This window comes from Erythrolamprus reginae, chromosome 5 (assembly GCF_031021105.1).
Source record: "Erythrolamprus reginae isolate rEryReg1 chromosome 5, rEryReg1.hap1, whole genome shotgun sequence".
In the NCBI taxonomy this organism is placed as follows: Eukaryota; Metazoa; Chordata; class Lepidosauria; order Squamata; family Dipsadidae; genus Erythrolamprus; species Erythrolamprus reginae.
In genome coordinates, this window is record NC_091954.1 from 15003895 (window position 1) to 15025363 (window position 21469).

At 40.5% G+C, this 21469-nt stretch overlaps 1 protein-coding gene across 2 annotated transcripts in view; it reads left to right on the plus strand.

Annotated features, from left to right (window-relative positions):
- GBF1 (golgi brefeldin A resistant guanine nucleotide exchange factor 1) overlaps positions 1-21469 on the plus strand; it is a 154114-nt gene that overhangs the window by 60117 nt on the left and 72528 nt on the right. For both annotated transcript variants that reach the window (XM_070752118.1, XM_070752119.1), the window contains exons 8-17: positions 591-645; positions 3812-3938; positions 6575-6792; positions 8763-8931; positions 10520-10731; positions 11637-11735; positions 12748-12942; positions 14856-15036; positions 17118-17255; positions 17651-17736. In XM_070752118.1, the coding sequence (XP_070608219.1) occupies positions 591-645; positions 3812-3938; positions 6575-6792; positions 8763-8931; positions 10520-10731; positions 11637-11735; positions 12748-12942; positions 14856-15036; positions 17118-17255; positions 17651-17736 (1480 nt within the window). The remainder of the gene's footprint in view (positions 1-590; positions 646-3811; positions 3939-6574; positions 6793-8762; positions 8932-10519; positions 10732-11636; positions 11736-12747; positions 12943-14855; positions 15037-17117; positions 17256-17650; positions 17737-21469) is intronic.

Genomic DNA, 21469 nt, shown 5'->3' on the forward strand with positions numbered 1-21469 from the left:
AGTTTTTGAAGGATCTCGACAAGATTCCTTCAGAGCTGTTCCAAACATCTTGAAGGACTTACTACAGATCTTCTATAGATGTAAGCTGCCTCAATTCCTTCTTTCTCTTCATGTAATCTCAAACAGACTCAGTGATGTTGAGATCAGGGCTCTATGAGCGCCGAATCATCATTTCAGGAACTCCTTGTTCTTATTTACACAGAAGGTAGTTTTAACATTGGCTGCATGCTTGGGATTGTTGTTTTCTGCAGAATAAATTTCTAAAAATCTTGAAGGGACTGAAGATCAAGATTGCTAAAAATAAATGATCAAGATTAAAATAGATTTGTTGTTGGCTTTGGCAATGAATTTAATGAAGTTCTGCTTAATTTCAAGAGTGAAATGATATGGATTTGTTTATTGATAGAGATGGATATGAGCATTTGTTTATTGATAGAGATCGATATTTTAAGAGAAAGTGATAAGTTACTAAAATTGTTTTTATTAGTATTTATTATATATTGTAAACTTTAATAAAATTAGCATTAAAAAGCAGATAATTTTCTTTTATTCCCTATATTTAATACCTTTGTCTGTTTCTATTATTCCAGATCATCTCAGTTTAAAGAGGAGCCTAAAAGCTATGTAGGAACCAACATAAGAAAGGTAAGATCCAAAACAGTGAATACTGCTTTACTTTTAGAATAGAATAGAATAGAATAGAATTCTTTATTGGCCAAGTGTAATTGGACACACAAGGAATTTGTTGGTGCCTATGCTCTCAGTATATGTAAAAGAAAAGATACATTCATCAAGAATCATAAAGTACAACACTTAATGATAGTCCAGGTACAAATAAGCAATCAATCATATTAGGAAGCAGTCAATATAAATTGTAAGGATACAAGCAACAAAGTTCGGAGATTTGGACTGCCCCCACCCTCCCCGCCTTTCGCAAGAGCCTTAAGACCTATCTATGTCGCCAGGTGGGGCAACTAGCATATGCCCCCCCTTCTGACCATTAAAAGTTATGTGTGGGTATGATTGTAATATTGAGTGTTGATTGTGTATTACTACTTGTTTTTTAAGATAATGGGGTTTAGTCATAGTTTTCATTATTAGATTTGTATTTATATTGTGTTATTGTTGTTGTGAGCCGCCCCAAGTCTCCGGAGAGGGGCGGCCTGCAAGCCTAATAAATAATAATAATAATAATAATAATAATAATAATAATTATTATTATTATTATTATTATTATTATTATTATAGTCATACAGTTTCATGGGAGGAGATGGGTGACAGGAATGATGAGATTAATAGTGGTGCAGACTTAGTAAATAGTTTGACAGTGGTGAGGGAATTATTTTTTTAGCAGAGTGAGGGTGTTCGGGAAAAAACTGTCCTTGGGTCTAGCTGTTCTGTTCTGGTGTGCAGTGCTCTATAGCCTCATTTTGATGGTAGGAGTTGAAACAGTTTGTGTCCAGGACATGAGGGGTCTGTAAATATTTTCACAGCCCTCTTTTTGACTTGTGCTATATACAAGTCCTCAATGGAAGGCAGGTTGGTAGCAATTGTTTTTTCCTGCAGTTCTAATTATCCTCTGAAGTCTGTGTCTGTCTTGTTGGGTTGCAGAACCAAGCCAGACAGTTATAGAGCTGCAGATGACAGATTCAATAATTCCTCTGTACAACTGTATCAGCAACTCCATGGGTGCAGAAAGAACATTCTTTGTTGTGCTTTTTTGATGATAGGTGTCCATTTTAGATCCTGCAATATGGTCAAACCTAGTAATTTGAAGGTCTCTACTGTTTATACTGTGTTGTCTGATATTATAAGAGGTGGAAGTATGGGCGGGTTTCTCATAAAGTCTTACCACCATTTTTATGGTTTTGAGTATGTTCAGTTCCAAATTGTTCCAGTCGCATCACAATATTAGTTGTTCAACCTTCCATCTGTATGCAGATGCATCATTGTCTCAAATGAGGCCAATCACTGTTATGTCATCTGCAAACTTCAGTAGTTTTAACAGATGGATCGTTAGAGATGCAGTCATTGGTATATAGAGAGAAGAGAAGTAGAGAGTAGAGATTTCTTCACCCAGAGGGTCATTGGTTTATGGAATTCACTTCCAGAAGAAGTCGTAACAGCTGTCAGCTTCAAGGCAGAATTAGATAGATTCATGGATGCCAAGTGTATCGGTGGTTATTGAAACGGATGTCCAAGTACTGTCTCTATGTTGGTTGAGACAGGCAGAATTCCCTTGAATACCATTTGGGTATAACTCCTACCCTCAAAATGTCGCTACAGAGCACTGCACACCAAGACAACTAGACACAAGAACAGTTTTTTTCTGAACGCCATCACTCTACTAAACAAATAATTCCCTCAACACTGTCAGACTTTCTACTAAATCTGCACTTCTATTCTACTAGTTTTTCTCATCATTCCTTTCACCCATTTTCTCCCATGTTGACGGTATGACTGTAACTTGTTGCTTATATCCTAAGATTTTCATTAATATTGCTTCTTCATTGCTTATTTGACCCCTATGACAATCATTAAGTGTTGTACCACATGATTCTTGACAAATGTATATTTTATTTTACGTACGCTGAGAGCATATGCACCAAGACAAATTCCTTGTGTGTCCAATCACACTTGGCCAATAAAATTCTATTCTATTCTATTTGTTGGGTATTTGTTGGGTCTGCTCAAGATCCCCATGTACAATTGGTGGGCCACTGTGTGACACAGAATGCTGGACTCAATGGGCTTTGGCCTGATTCAGCATGGCTCTTCTTATGTCCTTATGTAGAGAAAGCACACAGCCTTGGGAGGCTCCTGTGCTAATTGTACAGGTATCTGATGTGATTCTGCTCAGTCACCTGCTGCTTCCTGTTTGTTAGGAAGCTTATGATCCACTTATAAGTTTGTTCAGGTACTGCTAAGTGGTTTGGCTTAGTTTGAAGAGTGTCTGGAATGATGGTACTGAACTAAAGTCTACAAAGAGGACCCTTGCATAGGTCTTTGGAGAGTCAAGATGTAATGTAGGAGGAAGTGTAGAGCCATATTAACAGCATTGTCTGTTGATCTGTTTGCTCAATATGCAAATTGCAGGGGCTCTAACAGTGGGTCCATGATGGTTTTCAAGTGGGACAGCAGTAGCCTTTGAAAAGTTTTCATAACTACAGATGTTAGAGCAACTGGTTTGTAGTTGTTCAGTTTGTTGATGGTGGGCTTCTTTGACATTGGGATGATAGTAGACTGTTTGAAGCAAGAAGGAACATAGCCACGTCTCTAGTGATTTATTGAAGATTCAGGTGAAGATGGGAGCCAATTGGCCAGCACAGACTTTTAAACAAGAAAGAGTTATCTTGTCTGGGCCTGGTGCTTTTCCTGGCTTTCGCCTGTGAAGTGGGTCTTGCACTTCCTTTTTTGTGATCACAAGGGGTTGTGAACCCAATGGGATGAGGTTTGTTGTTGGTGTGTCTGAGATAGGGGCTATAAAGATAGGTGGCTGAACCATGATTTCTGCTTCAAAAAGACAATCTTTGTTGGATGCTGTGCTAGGAAAAGTTTTGGTGAGCAAACACATACAGTATATTTAAGTGAATGAATATCTGAAAACTAGGTGAACTCCAAAATCTATTAATTCAATTTGGAGCTATATTCTCTCTCCCCCCCTCTCTCTCACCATCACCTCCTCATCTCTACCCCCCCCCCCAATACATGCTCTACTCTTGGAATATGAATACCAGGAATATTCTTTTGATCTAATTAGAATACTGTTAAATTCTTCTGGCTATAGTAGACTTGTGTTTATTATTCGCAGTTGAAAATGAGAGCAGGAGGGATGAGTGATTCATCAAAATGGAAAAAGCAGAAACGATCACTAAGAAACTCTTGCCATGTAACCAAAGTATCTCAAGGAACAGAACAGCCAGCTGCCAATGGCACAGGTAGGAAAAATATTTTTTTTGTACTAAAATGCATGTACTCTAAATATGGGTAATCACTGAGAAAGCGCTCCCTCTTTCTTGTTTCCAGTTGCCCTGTTAGTTACATTTTTAAAATGAAAATTGATGCTCAATTGTGAGGATTTAAGAATATAACAGATAAATGGAAATTTGGCTCAAGGACAAATACAGCTCATGTACATTAAGTGTGTATGAATCACTTTTGCCTCTGTCCTTACAGCCTGGACCTAACTATTTCTCTCACCAGATCAAAACTGAGGAATTATGATTGTGATAATTTTAATGGTTTTTGCCTTTATAATGTTGTTTTGAGAAGAAGACCTGGCACAATAGTTTGGAATGTATAATAGAATGCTAGCCCTTAAACCAAACGCATTTGCCTCCAGAATTGTACAGCAGTTTTAGGGTTGCTGGAAAAAGTTTTACCTACTATCTGAGTCATCATTTTGGCTTGCAGGATTGGCTCCTGAGATGCTTCATATTTAAATTGATTTTTATGCAAGAACATATATACAAACTTGGATCGGAACTCTGTAAATATTCTAATCTAGAATTGACGGGAAATATTTTGTTTTCATTTTTTCAGACAGTTGGAATTTTGTTCATGCAGTATTTTTGGGGTCCAAATTTTCTACTTCAGATAAGCTTGTGAGTTTCAAAGTTATACTGTATTTTTCAGAGTATAAGACGCACCTTAGCTGGGGGGGAGGAAAACAAGAGAAAAAAAATTCTGCCTTGCCTCCCAGCAATTTTCCAGCAAACATGATATGCATTGTTTGCTCTATATTTTTGTGTATGTATGCCTGACCCGTAGAAATAGCAAAAAATTGGAGAAATGTACATTATGGCAATATATTAATGCCAGAAAGCTTTTTTAAATGTGGTCACACTAACTCTTCCCAATTATTGACTCAGCCTTGTATCCTTCCGAGGTGGGTAAAATGAGGTCCCAGATTGTTGGGGGCAATATGCTGATTCTATAAACTGTAAAAGCACTATGAAGCGGTATATAAGTCTAAATACTATTGCTGTTTAAATATATCTACTCCAAATATGATTAAGTCAAGGTTTAAACTCAGCTGCCTGATCTTAATACTAAAACAGGACATCGTTACATTTCAGACTATACTTATACAGATTCTGTCCAAATTGGTGTGGCTTTGTGGAAGTATAATTGTTGGCTTGTCTCGGTTAGCTAAGCTATGAAACCTTCGACAATACCGAGCAGAGAATTTTAACAGAGCGTGGATGTGTGATAAAGCCAAGACACAGACTTAGTTAAATAAGTATTATTTACATATAAACAAAATGTAAACAATCCAGAATAAACACATAGCAAATACAGAATAATACGCACTGAGCAATTACAAGATTAGAGCACAAAGCAAAATACAATATAGATAAAAGCACAAAGCTTATACAAGCACGAAGCTTAAACACAACATAGATAAAGCACGAAGCTAATACAAGCACGAAGCTAATACAACTCCCCTGTCTCAGGCAAAAGTAAAGTAAAGGAAATGACCAAGCAAAATAATGAGCTTTTATAGCTTCAATGAGGAAGCGACGAAACAGCCTTGAAGATTAACTCAAGTACAAGTTAACCCTTTGAGTGACAGTACAGTTTTACAGTTTATAATATGCAGTTTACAATGACAATCCCTAACACACATGTACTCCTGTACTAACAATAATTATTCTCTGCTGTTTAAAAGGAGATACAATAGCACTGGGCCTCTTCAGATCAAGCATTTATTTTAAAAAGCTTCTTCATTTTGTTGTCTAGAAGAAGAATAAAGCAGCCTTTAAAGAAATAAATCTAATAATTCGAACATTCTGCAGACATGTATAGTTTTTGACAAACCTTACATCCAGTTCAGCAAAAATAAAAAAAATCTGCCTCTCCCTCCCAGCTGTTTGCCTACTTGCAGCTAGTTTCGGTTTCAGTTTAGCAGGTGGCCAGCCTGCCTCAAATTAGCTAAGGGTCAGGAAGCTGATAGTGGGTTGCTTGTCTTAACAGGCTCTGTTCTGTTTGCTGCAAGGAGATAAATTGCTGGGAGGCAGAAGCCAAAGGGTGGGGTGGCTGGGTGGGTGGGGCTACATTCGGTGTATAAGATGCACTCAAGTTTTCACCCTCCTTTTGAGCCTTGATGGTGCAGTGGTTAAGAGTGCAATACTGCAAGCTACCTCTGCTAATCACCAGCTGCCAGCAGTTTTGCAGATCAAATCTCAGTAGGCTCAAGGTTGATTCAGCCTTCCATCCTTCCAAGGTCGGTAAAATGAGGATGGAGATTGTTGGGGGCAATATACTTACTCTTTGTAAACCGCTTAGAGAGAGCTGTGAAGCGGAATACAAGTCTAAATGCTATTGCTTTTTGGGGGTAAAAAGATGGGTCTTATACTTTGAAAAATACAGTATGGAATTGGGATACAGGGATTTCATTGCTTTTTCTGTGAAGACTCTGGCTGTTGTTACGTAAAGTCATTAACCTAAAGTTTATTATATAATCTGAAATGATGGATAACAGTGCATATATGCTAGATGCAAAAATAGAAAGAGGACACCATGTACTATAAATAAATATATGACTAATATTGCTGCTATTTATCGTTCACAGGTGAGGTCATTGTCACTGATGTACCATCTCCAATTTCATCTGGAAATTCAGAAAATGTATCTTCTATAGGTAGTCCTGTCACTGACAGTGGTTTAGAGTTATCTCCCCAAATTTGCTCAAAGGAGGATCTTACAGATTTACAACTTGTCAAATCTTTGGAAATCAGTACAACAATACCGTCAAATGATTTTAGAAGCAGAGAGCAGTTAGAACTACAGGTATGAATTTCATTTCCAGCACAGTTCAGTAGACCAATGTACCAGTGATCGTTATCAAAGCGCTTTTTATTCAGTTAGCCAATAATGTAGTTTTAAATGGCTTGATTTTAATTTTTCCTCCAAACCTAAAGGAAGAGTCCATTAAGTAATTAGCATGTAAAAAGTATGATTAAAATGAGCCAATGGTGGCGCAGTGGTTAGAATGCAATACTGATTGCCAGCTGTTTGCAGTTCAGCAATTTGATTCTTGACAGCTCATGGTTGTCTCAGCCTTCCAAGGTCAGTAAAATGAGGACCCAGATTGTTAGGGGAAATAGGCTGACTCTGTAAACTGCTTAGAGAGGGCTGTAAAGCACTGTGAAGTGGTATATAAGTCTTATTGCTATTGCAAAAAGAGGCTAAAATAAAAAAAATAGGGTGATGGGTACATTACTGTATTTTCTGAGTAGCTCTGAAAATAGGTGTAAAGGTAATAAGATGAAGAATATTTGTCTGTGAGTATGAATTTGATTTCCAATCTACTTTTTATGAAACTTGCAAAACAATTATTACAATTAAAAACATTAATATCTGTTATCCATGTAGGTCTTCTCAAGCATAGTTTGCATTACCAAAATTACTTTTCATAAAGTTAGATAGCATTGGTCCACAGTCTGCATTGGTTGCCGATCAGTTTCCGGTCACAATTCAAAGTGTTGGTTTTGACCTATAAAGCCCTTCATGGCACCGGACCAGACTATCTCAGGGACCGCCTTCTGCTGCATGAATCCCAGCGACCAGTTAGGTCCCACAGAGTGGGTCTTCTCCAGGTCCCATCAGCTAAACAATGTCGCTTGGCGGGACCCGGGGAAGAGCTTTCTCTGTGGCGGCCCCAGCCCTCTGGAACCAACTCCCCCCAGAGATTAGAATTGCTCCCACCCTCCTTGCCTTTCATAAGCTTCTTAAAACCCACCTCTGCCGCCAGGCATGGGGGAACTGAGATACTCTTTCCCCCTAGGCCTTTACAATTTTATGCATGGTATGTCTGTATGTATGTTTGGTTTTACAATAAGGGTTTTTAATTGTTTTAATATTGGATTGTCATATGCTGTTTACTACTGTTGTTAGCCGCCCCGAGTCTACGGAGAGGGGCGGCATACAAATCCAATAAAATAAAATAAAATTGACCTTACACTATTTGGGCAGGTTGGATTATGAATGTCCCAAATCTTTTAAGGTGGATAGCAATTCTACAGTGAGACAAATTGCCACCATAAATTTTTCAATAAAGTAGGCAAACTAGACGACTATGAAATATTTTAAAAAAGTACAATTTCCAATTTTTCTCGTCTTTCAAAAGATTGGTGGAAATGGAAATTTAAACTTTGAAAAGGCTTTTACTATTGAATATATTACTATTCTTGAAGTATTAGAAATAAAAAATAATTTGCTGCTGTTGAAGGTACAAGATATCTAGCCACAGAGCTGAGTTATTTTAATTAAGAAGACTGATTTTTTTTGTTTTAATGTATGGGCTTATTCATGTCAGTGAAGTAGTACAGCCCGCGAAAGTTGAATTTCTGCGAAGTAGAGATGCGGAAGTAAATACACTATTTTTGGCTATGAACAGTATCACAAGCCTTCCCTTAACACTTTAAAACCCTAAATTGCGATTTCCCATTCCCTTAGCAACCATTTAGATTATTACCCACCATGTTTATTTATTAAAGTTTAGTAAAAAAAATATTTATTAAAGGCGGACAAAAGTTTGGCGATGACGTATGACGTCATCAGGTGGGAAAAACCATGGTATAGGGAAAAAAACAGCAAAGTATTTTTTAATTAATATTTTTGAAAAACCGTGGTATAGCCGTTTCGCGAAGTTCAAACCCGCGAAAATCGAGGGAACACTGTATATGGGATTACTTTGTCATATAGCAAGCAATATTAGTCTGTGCTAAGTTTCTGCCTTATTATCTTTGTGATTAAAGAATGAATGTCCTCAGAGGGAAAAGACTCCATCTGCATCTGTAGAATCCATCCCAGAGGTTCTTGAAGAGTGCACGTCTGTAACTGAAAACTCAGATTCTGTTTCAATTCATGACATGGACTATGTTAACCCTCGAGGTGTACGGTTTACTCAGTGTTCTCAAAAAGAGGGTGAGTGCATTGGAAAAATGTACTATAATAGTAATTATGTCTTTAAAAATACCCAATTGCCATTGATTTGCCACTATCAAGAATAATGTATCTCTGACTACCGTATTTTCCAGAGTATAAGATGCATCTTTTTCTTCCCTAAAAGTGACTGAAAATTTGGGTGTGTCTTATACTCTGAATGTAGCTTTTTGGAAGATTTTCCCCCAGCCCTAACTAGGTGCTAACGATCTTCCCAGCTTCCTACTTCCTCAGAAGAAAGTTTTTTCCCCTGCCCTAAATCTTTTCAAGCTTGTTCCTACTCCCTCTGAAAAGGGTTTTTTCATCCCTAACGTGGTGCTAGCGATCTCCCTGGCTTGCAGCATTATTTTTTATTTCTACTCTCCCCGAAGCAGTTTTTCCTGCCCTAAATCTTTGCAATCTTGTTCTCATTCCTACTCCCTCTGGAAAAGGCTTTTTCAGCCCTAGCCAGGGGATAAAATAATGTGCTGAAGCTGAACAGACTAAGGACATTAGCCAGTTGAATACCTGGTAGGTAGATTTCCCTATTAGAGTTGCACTTTCGGAAGCTAGCCAGCCCAACCAACTAATCTCCGAGACCGCCTTCTGCTGCACGAATCCCAGAGACCGATTAGGTCCCACAGAGTCGGCCTTCTCCGGGTCCCGTCAACTAAACAATGTCAGTTGGCCGGCCCCAGGGGAAGAGCCTTCTCTGTGGTGGCCCCGACTCTGGAACCAGCTCCCCCCCAGAGATTAGAACTGCCCCTACCCTCCTTGCCTTTCGTAAACTTCTCAAAACCCACCTTTGTTGTCAGGCATGGGGGAATTGAAACATCTCCCCCGGGCCTATATAATTTATGTATGGTATATTTGTAGGTATGTCTGCTTAAAAATGGGTTTTTTTAACTATTTTAAATTTTAAATTGTATATTATTAGATTTGTTATGAATTGTTTTATTGTGTTGTGAGCTGCCCCGAGTCCACGGAAAGGGGCGGCATACAAATCTAATAAATAATAATAATAATCATCATCAACCCAACCAGCCAGCCACAGACCAATAGATATGGAGTTGAAGTCTTCAATGAAACACAGCAGCAGTAGGAAGTCTTGGAAAAATATATTTACTTCTTATTTACACTACTACTTTATTCTACTTTACTATACATACATCACACTAGTATCTCACTAGTATCTCACTACAACTATCTCAGTTACAATAACTCACAGGAACCAACAGATCAATATAGCGATACAGCAACTTCAGAGCACACTTCACACAGAGCAGGATCAGAGATCAGAGAGAGAGCAGAGCAGCAAGGAGAGAGCAGAGAGCTCTTGCATATTTAAATACTTATCACCTAATGAGGTTGCTGCATGCTTAATTGCCTCAGAATGACTCAGCATTCTCTACGTAGGCCTTCCTTCTGCATTGAGATATTACCTCAGGATATGCTTAATCCTGACACCCCCCCCCCCATTTTTCTCCCCCAAAACTAAGGTGCGTCTTGTACTCTGAAAAATACAGTAATTGGCAGGATGCTGAGCAGGAGTACTATGGTTGTAATCTTTTTGTGTGTTCTCTCTTTCAAGGAACAACATTAGTCCCTTATGGATTGCCTTGTATTCGCGAACTACTGCGTTTCCTCATCTCTCTCACCAATCCACACGACCGACACAATTCTGAAGTGATGATCCACATGGGTCTACAGCTTCTCACAGTTGCTCTTGAATTGGCTTGTCTGGCAAACTGCCCATCTCTCTTAGGACTTATAAAAGAAGAATTATGTCGGTATCTCTTTCAAGTAAGCATGAACATAACGCCCTTTTCATCTTTAAAAATATGGCATGTATGTCATTTTGGAATACAGTGATACCTTGTCTTACAAACTTAATTGGTTCCGGAACGAGGTTCTTAAGGTGAAAAGTTTGTAAGACGAAACAATGTTTCCCATAGGAATCAATGGAAAAGTGATTAATGCGTGCAAGCCCAAAATTCACCCCTTTTGCCAGCCGAAGCGCCCGTTTTTGCGCTGCTGGCATTCCCCTGAGGCTCCCCTCCATGGGAAACCCCACCTTCGGACTTCTGTGTTTTTGCAATGGTGCAGGGGAATCCCAGTATGGAAATCCCAGCATCGCAAAAACGAGCGCTTCGCTGGCAATAGAAGTCTGGAGGTGGGGTTTCCCAGCGAAGGGAGCATCAGTGAAATCGCAGCATCACAAAAACACCGAAGTCCTCGAAATGCCACCTCCGGACTTCTGTGTTTTTGTGATGCTGCGATTTGTGATTTCACTGAGGCTCCCCTCGCTAGGAAACCCCACCTCCAGACTTCCGTTGCCAGTGAAGCGCCCGTTTTTGCGCTGCTGGGATTCCTCTGCTGGGATTCCTCTGCAGCATCGCAAAAACACAAAAGTCCGGAGGTGGGGTTTCCCATGGAGGGGAGCCTCAGGGGAATCCCAGCAGCACAAAAATGGGTGCTTCGCTGGCAAAGGAAGTCTGGAGGCGGGGCATCCCAGCGGCGGCGGTGGGTTTGTAAGGTGAAAATAGTTTGTAAGAAGAGGCAAAAAATCTTAAATCTAGAAAAGTTTGTATGACGAGGCGTTTGTAAGACGAGGTATCACTGAAATTGTTTTCTATATGATTTTAGGTTGGGATGGTGGAAATAATACATGTATATTCATTGTCTTTGAACTTTTCATTCATTCCCAGTTATTGAACATGGAGCGGCTCAACTTATATTCAGCTTCCCTTAGGGTTTGCTTCCTTTTATTTGAGAAAATGAGAGAGCACCTGAAATTCCAACTGGAGGTGAGCCTTTTGAAGTATGTTACCTAATCTTTTGGAAGACATTATTCCCATTTGGGGGAAGGTCTGGGGACATTTTGAGAAAAAAAATTCTATATAATTAAAATGCTCACTAGAGATATTCATATGCTTGCATTTTTATTAATTGATTTCTTATTAAATACATTTCTTAGTGCTTAATAAACATCATGTCGTCTTGCATTTTTGTGCTAATATTTTAATGTATTCATTTATAATAGAATTTAGAATTTTTTTATTGGCCAAGTGTGATTGGACACACAAGGAATTTGTTTTGGTGCAGATGCTCTCAGCGTACATAAAAGAAAAAGATACATTTGTCAAGAATCATGTGGTACAACACTTAATGATTGTCATAGGGGTCAAATAAGCAATGAATAAACTTAATAAAAATCTTAGGATACAAGCAACAAATTACAGTCATACAGTCCTAAGTGGGAGGAAAAGGATGATAGGAATGATGAGAAAAACTAGTAGAATAGAAGTGCAGATTTAGTAGAAAGTCTGACAGTGTTGATAGAATTATTTGTTTAGTAGAGTGATGGCGTTTGGGAAAAACTGTTCTTGTGTCTAGTTGTCTTGGTGTGCAGTACTCTATAGCGACATTTTAAGGATAGGAGTTGAAACAGTTTGTGTCCAGGATGCGAAGGGTCAGTAGATATTTTCCCCGCCCTCTTTTTGACTTGTACAGTACACAGGTCCTCAATGGAAGGCAGGTTGGGAGCAATTGCTTTTTCTGCAGTTCTGATTATCCTCTGAAGTCTGTGTCGGTCCTGTTGGGTTGCAGCACCAAACCAGACAGTTATAGAGGTGCAGGTGACAGACTCAATGTTGTATTTTATAATCAAATTGTTTTGAAACTCCAATGGAAAAGTCTGGAATAGAAAAGTTAGAGTGGAGACCAGGAAAAGAAACAATTATTTATAATATTCACCTGTGCTATAAACAAATCACAAATATATTCTATCAAGTGAACTATCCTATATCTTTTTGCCAGATGTATATCAAGAAACTGATGGAGATCATCACAATGGAAAGCCCCAAGATGATTTATGAAATGAAGGAGATGGCCCTGGAGGCTATAGTTCAGCTATGGAGGATTCCTAGCTTTGTAACTGAACTCTACATTAACTATGACTGTGACTACTACTGTACTAATCTTTTTGAAGACCTCAGCAAACTGCTATCCAAGGTCCTGAAGAACAATTTCTTTGGTGTTTTCATGTTCATTCGTCTTTATGACCGACCTCAGGGACCCTGCAGTACCACTGCTTACCTTCCCCTCCACCCTGGCCCTGCAAGCATTTCTGTCTCCCCAATGACTACCCCCCACTAGACCCAAGCTTGATTCCCACTCCACCAGGCTCCACCATTCATTCTCACTTACCTCTGAAGCCTTCCATAGTGCTGGAATGGGATGCTTTGTTGCACGTTCTGGAATCATACAACGGATGGGGAACATACTGCTCCATTTTGCTGTCTATTAGAATCTTTCTGTAGCAATGTGCAAGTTCATTAAGGCAGAAAAATGGAATGGCTTGTTACTGGGCCTCGTGACAGCAATCCAGAAATAGATGTCATTTTGACCCTGTAGACAGTTACAAACAAACCACTACTTTGCTACCTTAACTAGCTTGCATATGCAGTACAGTCATTCATTCCAACACCCTTGAAAGTCTCAGAGTTAGGTAAGTGAGGAGGAAGGTATTTGACCTGGTGAGGTGGAAATCAGGCTCAAGGCTTGGAGTAAACTAGTGGGAAAGGGCAAAGAGGCACGATGTAAAGGGAGGATTGTCTAAGGAGATGGGGGAGGCTTTTGGAGGACTGGTACAGGCCCAACTCTGAGGCATCTCATGCTCCACCTAACAACCTGCACATTGGTTTAATGATTGCTTTGGTAAGAACAGGGATTGGGGAGTGTTAAGTGAAAAACTTCACTTAACAATCATCATGACATGCAACCATAATAGGTGTTCTGCCGGGCTCTCTGATAGGAAGGAGCCTCCCGAAAATTCAACGGTACAAATTTCAGACACACGTTTGAAAATTCAAAACAATGTTCTTTATCCTAAAATTCAAAATAAACTAAGCCCTCTTTTTGTATTGCAAAGAGCACTCGTCCCAAAACAACTGGGTAGTCTGTACAATTTCCCTTAAGCAGTCATTAAGTACTTAGCTAGCAGCTGTGAAGAAACTTCACACCCCTTCTTCTTTCAATGAAGTGAGACACACACACACACACACACACACACACACACACACACACGTTGCTCTGCTTTGTTTTCCAAGGCATGAAAAAGCAACAAAGTCCAGAAAACACAGGATTCCTGACGAACTCCGATCAGATATTCTTCCACAACGGCCAAACCCACATGCTGCTATTTATAGCAGCAGCCCTAATTACTGGAGCCCCACCCAAACACAGGTGGCCTCCCTTATTTCCTGTAATATATTCTTACTTGGTTTCTTCTATGCATAATTCTGCACTTGCGTGAGTCCAAAATGTCATCATCTGAATCAAGGGAAGATAAGGGAGATTGACTGCCTGGGCTGTGTGCCAAGCCCTCCTCTGCCGAGTCACTCCCACCTTCTTCTTTGTCCCAGGAAACTAAACTCTGAACTGATTCTGTCGGCAATAACATGTTGAATTTTCCCCTGCATCCACCTCCCCATTCCCTGGGGCAGGAGCTGGGCCAGAGCCAACCACAACAATAGGTAACTCTATTGTGGGTGGTTCTTGAGGACCACTTGTATTTCAGATGTTTTCTACTGAAATACAAGAGGGGCGGAGAGGGGCGGCATATAAATCCAATAAATCTAAATCTAATCTAATCTACTAGGAATATTAATATAAATAGTTCAGCAAACATATATTTCCCCACGGAATATGTAAAATCATCTGAGTAGAAATGTAGCTTTATATACTAAGTCCACATTGTTTAACATAAAAGAAAACTAATCTTTTATGGGAACTTCGTTTTAAAGATTTCACTGAGTTTTGAAGGCTTGCATAGCTTTATAGAACCATGGTAAGTTAAATAGAAGTTGTATCTAAGTTTCCTTACATATAGTTGAATATAGCCTTAATTATGCTTGATTTTTCAGAATGCTTTTCCTGTATCTGGACAACTGTACACTACACATTTGCTGTCACTTGAAGCATTGTTGACAGTGACTGATCAAATTGAAGCACGGTGTCAAGCCAAAGTACTCAGAGGCATATACCAACAAGAGAAAGAAATACTAAAACCAAATACAGAAATTGCCAATATCAATAGAGAAGCAAGTGAGAATTATTTATTTGATATTTCTTCTTAAGTAGATGCTGACATTTACCATTCTTGACCCTATTGTAGGCAGCAATTATTCTGTTCCTTTTTTTATTTTAACAAACTATTATGTCTGATATATTAAACTTGCTTATGTTTATTGTGGATTTTTTTTCTGTTCAAGATTTCCTTTCATTTTTAATTCTGCAGACAAATTTGGCAAGAGACATACTCATTTAGGACCCCAAAATTGGAGGGAGTGCCTTTTGTTATTTATATCTGTTGTACATACTCTTGATCAGTTGGAGGATGATGAAGATATTGAGGACTCAGATTCAGATAGTGTTTATGAAGTAGTGGGGGGCCCGGGGTTACAGGTAGTAGAACAGGTGGGAGGCCAGCCACAGGATGGGGCTATGAGTTCAGGATCTAGCGAGGGAGAATCAGACGCCCGCTGGGTTAACCCTAAATTCAGAAGGATTCAGAAACGTAGAGAGCAAAGGTCTGGAAGAAGATATTAAGGAGAGGAATGGGTTAAATATTGTAGTGAGGTATTTGGCACGTCAGGGGGCTAGTGGAGAAGAAGGGTGGAGTTTCAACGTTGCTGAAAAGAAATATGGAGGGGGTTTTCGCCACGCTAAAGTAAGCCAAAGTATTTTGTATTGTATTTAGTCAGTGCTGCTGTTTTTTTATAGCTATGTAGTTAGGAAATAAATCTTGTCTAAGTGAAGCAGGAAAAGGAATGTGAGAAATGCGTCTAAGAGAGAGATAACGGACCGATTGATGTCTGGAATGTGTTGAAGTACAAGAGAGCAGAGAAATAAATGGAATTGCTTTATTCATTAAATGATGCATTTAATGAGAGTTATTTGTAATTACTAAACTTCTACTAGAAACCAGAACAATATCCACTTGAACATTACTCATTAGTAAAATAATGAGAATCCTCTTTAGGAAGAGGAGCAGTGATTGCTAACAATAGCACCAATTGATATAAGGATTATTTGAAGCTTTGAATTGCTTTTTGTTTTTAGCAGTATTGGATGGTTATAGTTTTAGTTTAGTTTTATGCATTGGAAGCCACTGGGAATCATAAAAATGTGTGCCCTACAAAAACAAATGATAGACAGGCAGGTACTCTTCTTCCCAGGGGTGAAATCCATTTTTTTAAACTACCGGTTCTGTGGGAATGGCTTAGTGGGTGTGGTATGGCTTGGTGGGCGTAGCTTGGTGAATGTGGCAGGGGAAGGATAAAACTCTATTCCAACCTCACTCCTGAGGAAAGAATATTGCAAACTCTCCATTCCCACCCCGCTCTGGAACCAGCCAGAAGTGATATTTGCAGTTTTTTCGAACTACAGTGATCCCTCGATTTTTGTGGGGGTTGCGTTCCCAGACCGCCTGCGAAAGTCGAATTTCCACGAAGTAGAGATGCGGAAGTAAAAACACAATTTTTGGCTATGGACAGCCAAAAACTACCCCCCGCGCACCCTTTTCCAAGGCCGCGCAAGGAGCTGGGCTTGAAGTTGGGGGCGGGGAGCGATGAAAGTGTGGAGGCCAGCAAAGATTGTTTTGAATGTCGCCCTCCCCCCCAGCGCCTCCGGCTCCCTCGCCGCTACCCCCCGCCCGCCCGATCCACCCCTCTCACCGGCTTTCTTGGGGTGCGGGTCCTCCTGCAGCAGCGCTGGCGGCTACGACTTCTCCTCCTCATTCGGCCGCTCTCCGCTCTGAGCGCTTGGAGAATGCCCGCCCCGCCCCTCTCGCAGTCCCTTAGCTGAGAGCACTTTCGTCCCATCAGCAATGACGGGTGAAATTTTTGCGATGACAACACTGATTGGCTGAGATTTCGGCCAATCAGCAATGGCAGACGAAAGTTTGGTGATGACGTATGACGTCATCGGGCAGGAAAAACCGTGGTATAGAAAAAGAACCGTGGAGTATTTTTTAATTAATATTTTTTGAAAACCCGTGTTATAGCCGTTTCGTGAAGTTTGAACCCGCGAAAATCGAGGGATCACTGTACTCCAAATTTTGGTTACTGGTTCTCCAGAACCTGTCAGGACCTGCTGGATTTCACCCCCTGTTTCTTACCTTATAGATACTGAAGAACTGCAAACAAAACTGAAATCATCCGCTGCAGAATTACCGGAGACATGTTCATCGAGTAATGATTGCTTGGTGACCTCCCACTTGAAACAGCAAGACTGTCTGAATTCAGATATGGAAAACGATACAGGTAAAACTGGGTCCCGCCAGATGACATTGTTTAGTCGACGGGATCCGGAGAAGGCCAACTCTGTGGGACCTAACCGGTCGCTGGGATTCGTGCGGCAGAAGTATGCTATATATCCCTTTCATCCTTTTTTCAGTGGTTGGGACTCCATTGTGTTTCTATTGCAAAATTCTAACAAGTATTTTTTTTGTAGTGTTCCTCCTCTATTTTAATATATGCAGCTGAATCCGAAGGTCCTGTTTTTTTGTTAACTAATAATGTCCGTCAGAATTATGGTTGATAAAGAAGAATAGTACTGCTGGCTTGTGAATGTGAAAGTTGTTTTAATTGATTATAAACAGCAATGGTAGCTGTTTGTTAGGCTCTACTGTAAAAGCAGCCATATATTTTTTTTGTAGAAAAGGTCATCCCAAGAAAGCCTACTCGATTTTCCTGCTTCCTACCCAGAACACAAGAACTGACAATGATTAAGAATAAAAAAAAGGTATGGCATGTTGTTTCTGAAGCATCTATAGTATATGGCCGTTATGCATACAGTAAAGATGTGCGTTCGTTCTTAAGTAATATAGTAAATATAGGCATAAAGGAAGAAAGAGGGGAGGGAGAGATTAGATTTGAATATTGTTCTGTCGAGCTCTCTGGTAGAATCCTCCCACAAATTCACAGGTACAAATTTCAGACACACACACACGTTTGAAAATTCAAAACAATGTTCTTTATACTGAAAATTCACTTAAACCAAGCCCTCTTTTGGTATAGCAAAGAGCACTCGTCTCCAAAGAAACTGGTAATTTATACAAGTCCCTTATCAATTCTGTGATACTTAGCTTGCAGCTGTGAGGCAATTCACAGTCCTTCTTCTTTCACAAAGTGAAACACACTTTGCTCTGGTTTAGTTTCAAAGCGGGGAAAAATCAGCACACAAAAAGTCAAAGTCAGTAAAGCAGTCACGAAACACAAGGATCAGATAATCCTCCACAATGGCCAAATCCACAGGCTGCTATTTATAATTACTACAGCCCCACCCAACCACAGGTGGCCTCATTTTCTTTGATAATAATCTCTCAGTTGTTGTTGCCTATGCATCGCTCTCCGCATGCGTGGCTGTATCATTAACTCTTGTTCTGAATCCAAGGAGGAGCTAGATAATTGATCTCCTTCTGAGCTGTCTGCCACACTCTCCCCCTCCCTGTCACTCGTGTCTTCTTGGTCAGAGGAGCCTTCATCATCAGATTCCACAGGGGGGCAAAAGAGGCCTGCAGCATGTGGATGTCTCCCCCACATCCACAGTCCTTGGGGCAGGAGCTGGGCCAGAGCTAACCACAGCAAATATGCTATTCTAAAGTGAACTTTAAATATTATTAACATTTGAAAATATAAAAGTAGAAGGACCAAAATAAATGCCAGAATCCCTTATAATGGAAACCATCTCTTATAGATGGAAAGCATTTAACCTCCATGCTTAAGAGTGGACACGAACCTGATTTTGTGCAGAACCCAGTGTTATATGTATCACCTATTCCTGCAGGAGCTGCATTGGCTACCGATTTGCTTCCAGGTGCAATTCAAAATGCTAGTTGTCATCTTTAAAACCCTTCATGGCTTGGGACCAGGTTATCTGAGGGACCGTCTCCTGTTGGTCACATCTGCTTGACCCATCCGAGCTGGGAGGCAGGGAATGCTATGGGTCCCATCCCCTAGGGAAATACACCTGGTGTGACCAAGAAGAAGGACCTTCTCCATAGTGGCCCCTTCTCTCTGGAACATCATTCCCCCAGAGAAGGTGCTGAATATCTAGTTCTTCCAGCGGGCCCAGGGAACCCAGAGCAGGATGAAGCCCATTAAATGGCTCCTGTGATCTGCTGTTGCCAGGGTTTGGGGTGATTTTATTATATTAATTTTATTTGATTCTTTATTAATTTTACTGTTTTAAATGTGATTTTATATTCTGCAAGCCGCCTTGAGTCGCCATATACAAATAAACAGCAATATAAATTCAATAAATAAATAAAAATAAATAAACCCGAGTCTACGCAGTTCTCTTTGGAGTACCTCAATCATACTCTGCATTGATTCTAGGTACCCATGACTTACAAGTAATCTTAGATTTACAACTATAGTAAAGGGCAGAAAATGTTTTGTTAGGTAGTGCAGTCAATAAGTGAGGCATTACACGACCACCAAATTTTACCACCATTTTTACCATGGTCATCAGATCAACATGGTCATTGAGTAAGACTTCAGGTGACTGTGACTTGACACCTCCTCTGCTGGCTTCACTGTTGACTTTGCAAGAAGGCATCTGGGAAGGTCGTAAATTTATTACGTATTTATATTTTGTATTTCTTAAGCTCCCATCTTCCTCGGAGATGCCATGACCGCAGGATGCTGTAACTCATAAATACAGGTAGTCCCCGACTTACGACGGGGATCCGTTCCCACGACCCATCGTAAGCTGAGTTTGGTGTAAGTCGGAATATTCTGGTTTACATTAATATTCCGACTTACATGGCGGTGGCGGCTTCTTCAAGGAACCAACAGCCGGTCCTTCTCGGTGCTGCGTTGCTGCAGCTTCTGAGGCTGCCGCCGCCGCCGCCATCTCCATTCGGGCGAGGGGATCTCCATGGTGGGCAGCCTTGGAGGCTGCAGCAACGCAGCGCCAAGAAGGACTGGCTGTTGGTTCCTTGAAACCGGTCCTTCTCTGCGCTGCGTTGCTGTAGCCTCCGAGGCCGCCCACCGCGGAGTTCCCCTTGCACGAATGGAGGCGGCGGCGGCTTTCCAGGCTGCAGCAACGCAGCGCAGTGGAGGACCGGCTGTTGGTCCCTTGAAGCCGCCTCCGTTCGGGCGAGGGGATGTCCGCGGGGTCTCTGAAGCCGCCGCCCACCACGGAGATCCCTTCGCCCGAATGGAGGCGGCGGTGTCAGTGGTGGCTTCAAAGCTGTCCCTGGGTCGTCGTAACGATGAACCGTCATACGTCGGAGACAACGTAACCCAGGGACTACCTGTATACAACATCCTATATCAAAGAGATCAACACCCTATGTCAAGATGTGCATAATTAGCAATCAGCTTCTTTTCCTTCAGCAAAATGGGCCAAAAAAGAGATTTAACTGATTCTGAAAAGTCAAACATTGTAAAAAGGGGGATGCAGCACTCTTGAAATTGCTAACATATTGGGATGTGACCACAACACCATCAAATGTCTTGTTGCTAATAGTCAACAGGGTCACATGTGTTGAGAAAAAGAGATGCACATTAACTGCCAAATATTTGAGAAGAATTAAACATAAAGCTACCAGGAACCCATTATCCTCCAGTGCTGTCATATTCCAGAACCTGCCTGGAGTGCTCAGAGAGGTACAAGACATTTAATGCTCAGAGACATGGCCAGAGTATGGAATGCTGAAAGCCGACCATCACTGAACAAGACATATAAATTGAAACAGCAAGAATGAGCCAAGAAATATCAGATTTTTCAAAGCTTTTATGGAGTGATGAGATGAGATTGAATCTTGATGGACCAGATTGGTAGGCCTGTGGCTGGATCACCAACGGGCACAGAACCACAAGATGGAGGTGGGTAGTGGTGTGGGCTGGTATTAAGAGAGATGAACTAATTGGACCTTTTTGGTTGAAGATGGACTCAAAATCAACTCCCAAACCTACTGCCAGTTTTTAGAAGACATTTTCTTCAAGCAGTGCTACAGGAAAAAGTCTTCATCTTTCAAGAAGTCTATGATCAAAGTACTCCACTGTGTGGCTAGCCAGTTAAGGCCTTAAAAGATGAAAAATAATGACATGGTCCCTTTCCTCACCTGTCCTAAACCCTATTGAGAATTTGTGGGTCCTTAAATGGGAGATTTACGGTGAAGAAAACAGTTCACCTCTCTGAACAGGGTCTGTGAGACTGTGATTAATGCTGCACAAGAAGTTGATTGTCAACAGATCAAGAAACTAACAGACTCCATGAATAGAAGGATGGCTACATTGGTCACTGATTTTTTGTGTGTTTATTTGTTGATTTTGACTTGTCTGTTTATTATTCTTTACTTTAATAGATGCAAATGAACAAGTGAGATGGGCAAATTTTCATTTTTCATTTAATAATTCTGCACACAGATATTCTAAGAAAGCCAAAACCTCACTTTTACTGTCTTAAATATTCACGTTTGTTTATTAACATTTTGGATTGACTTGAGAGCACTACTAATTGTTTG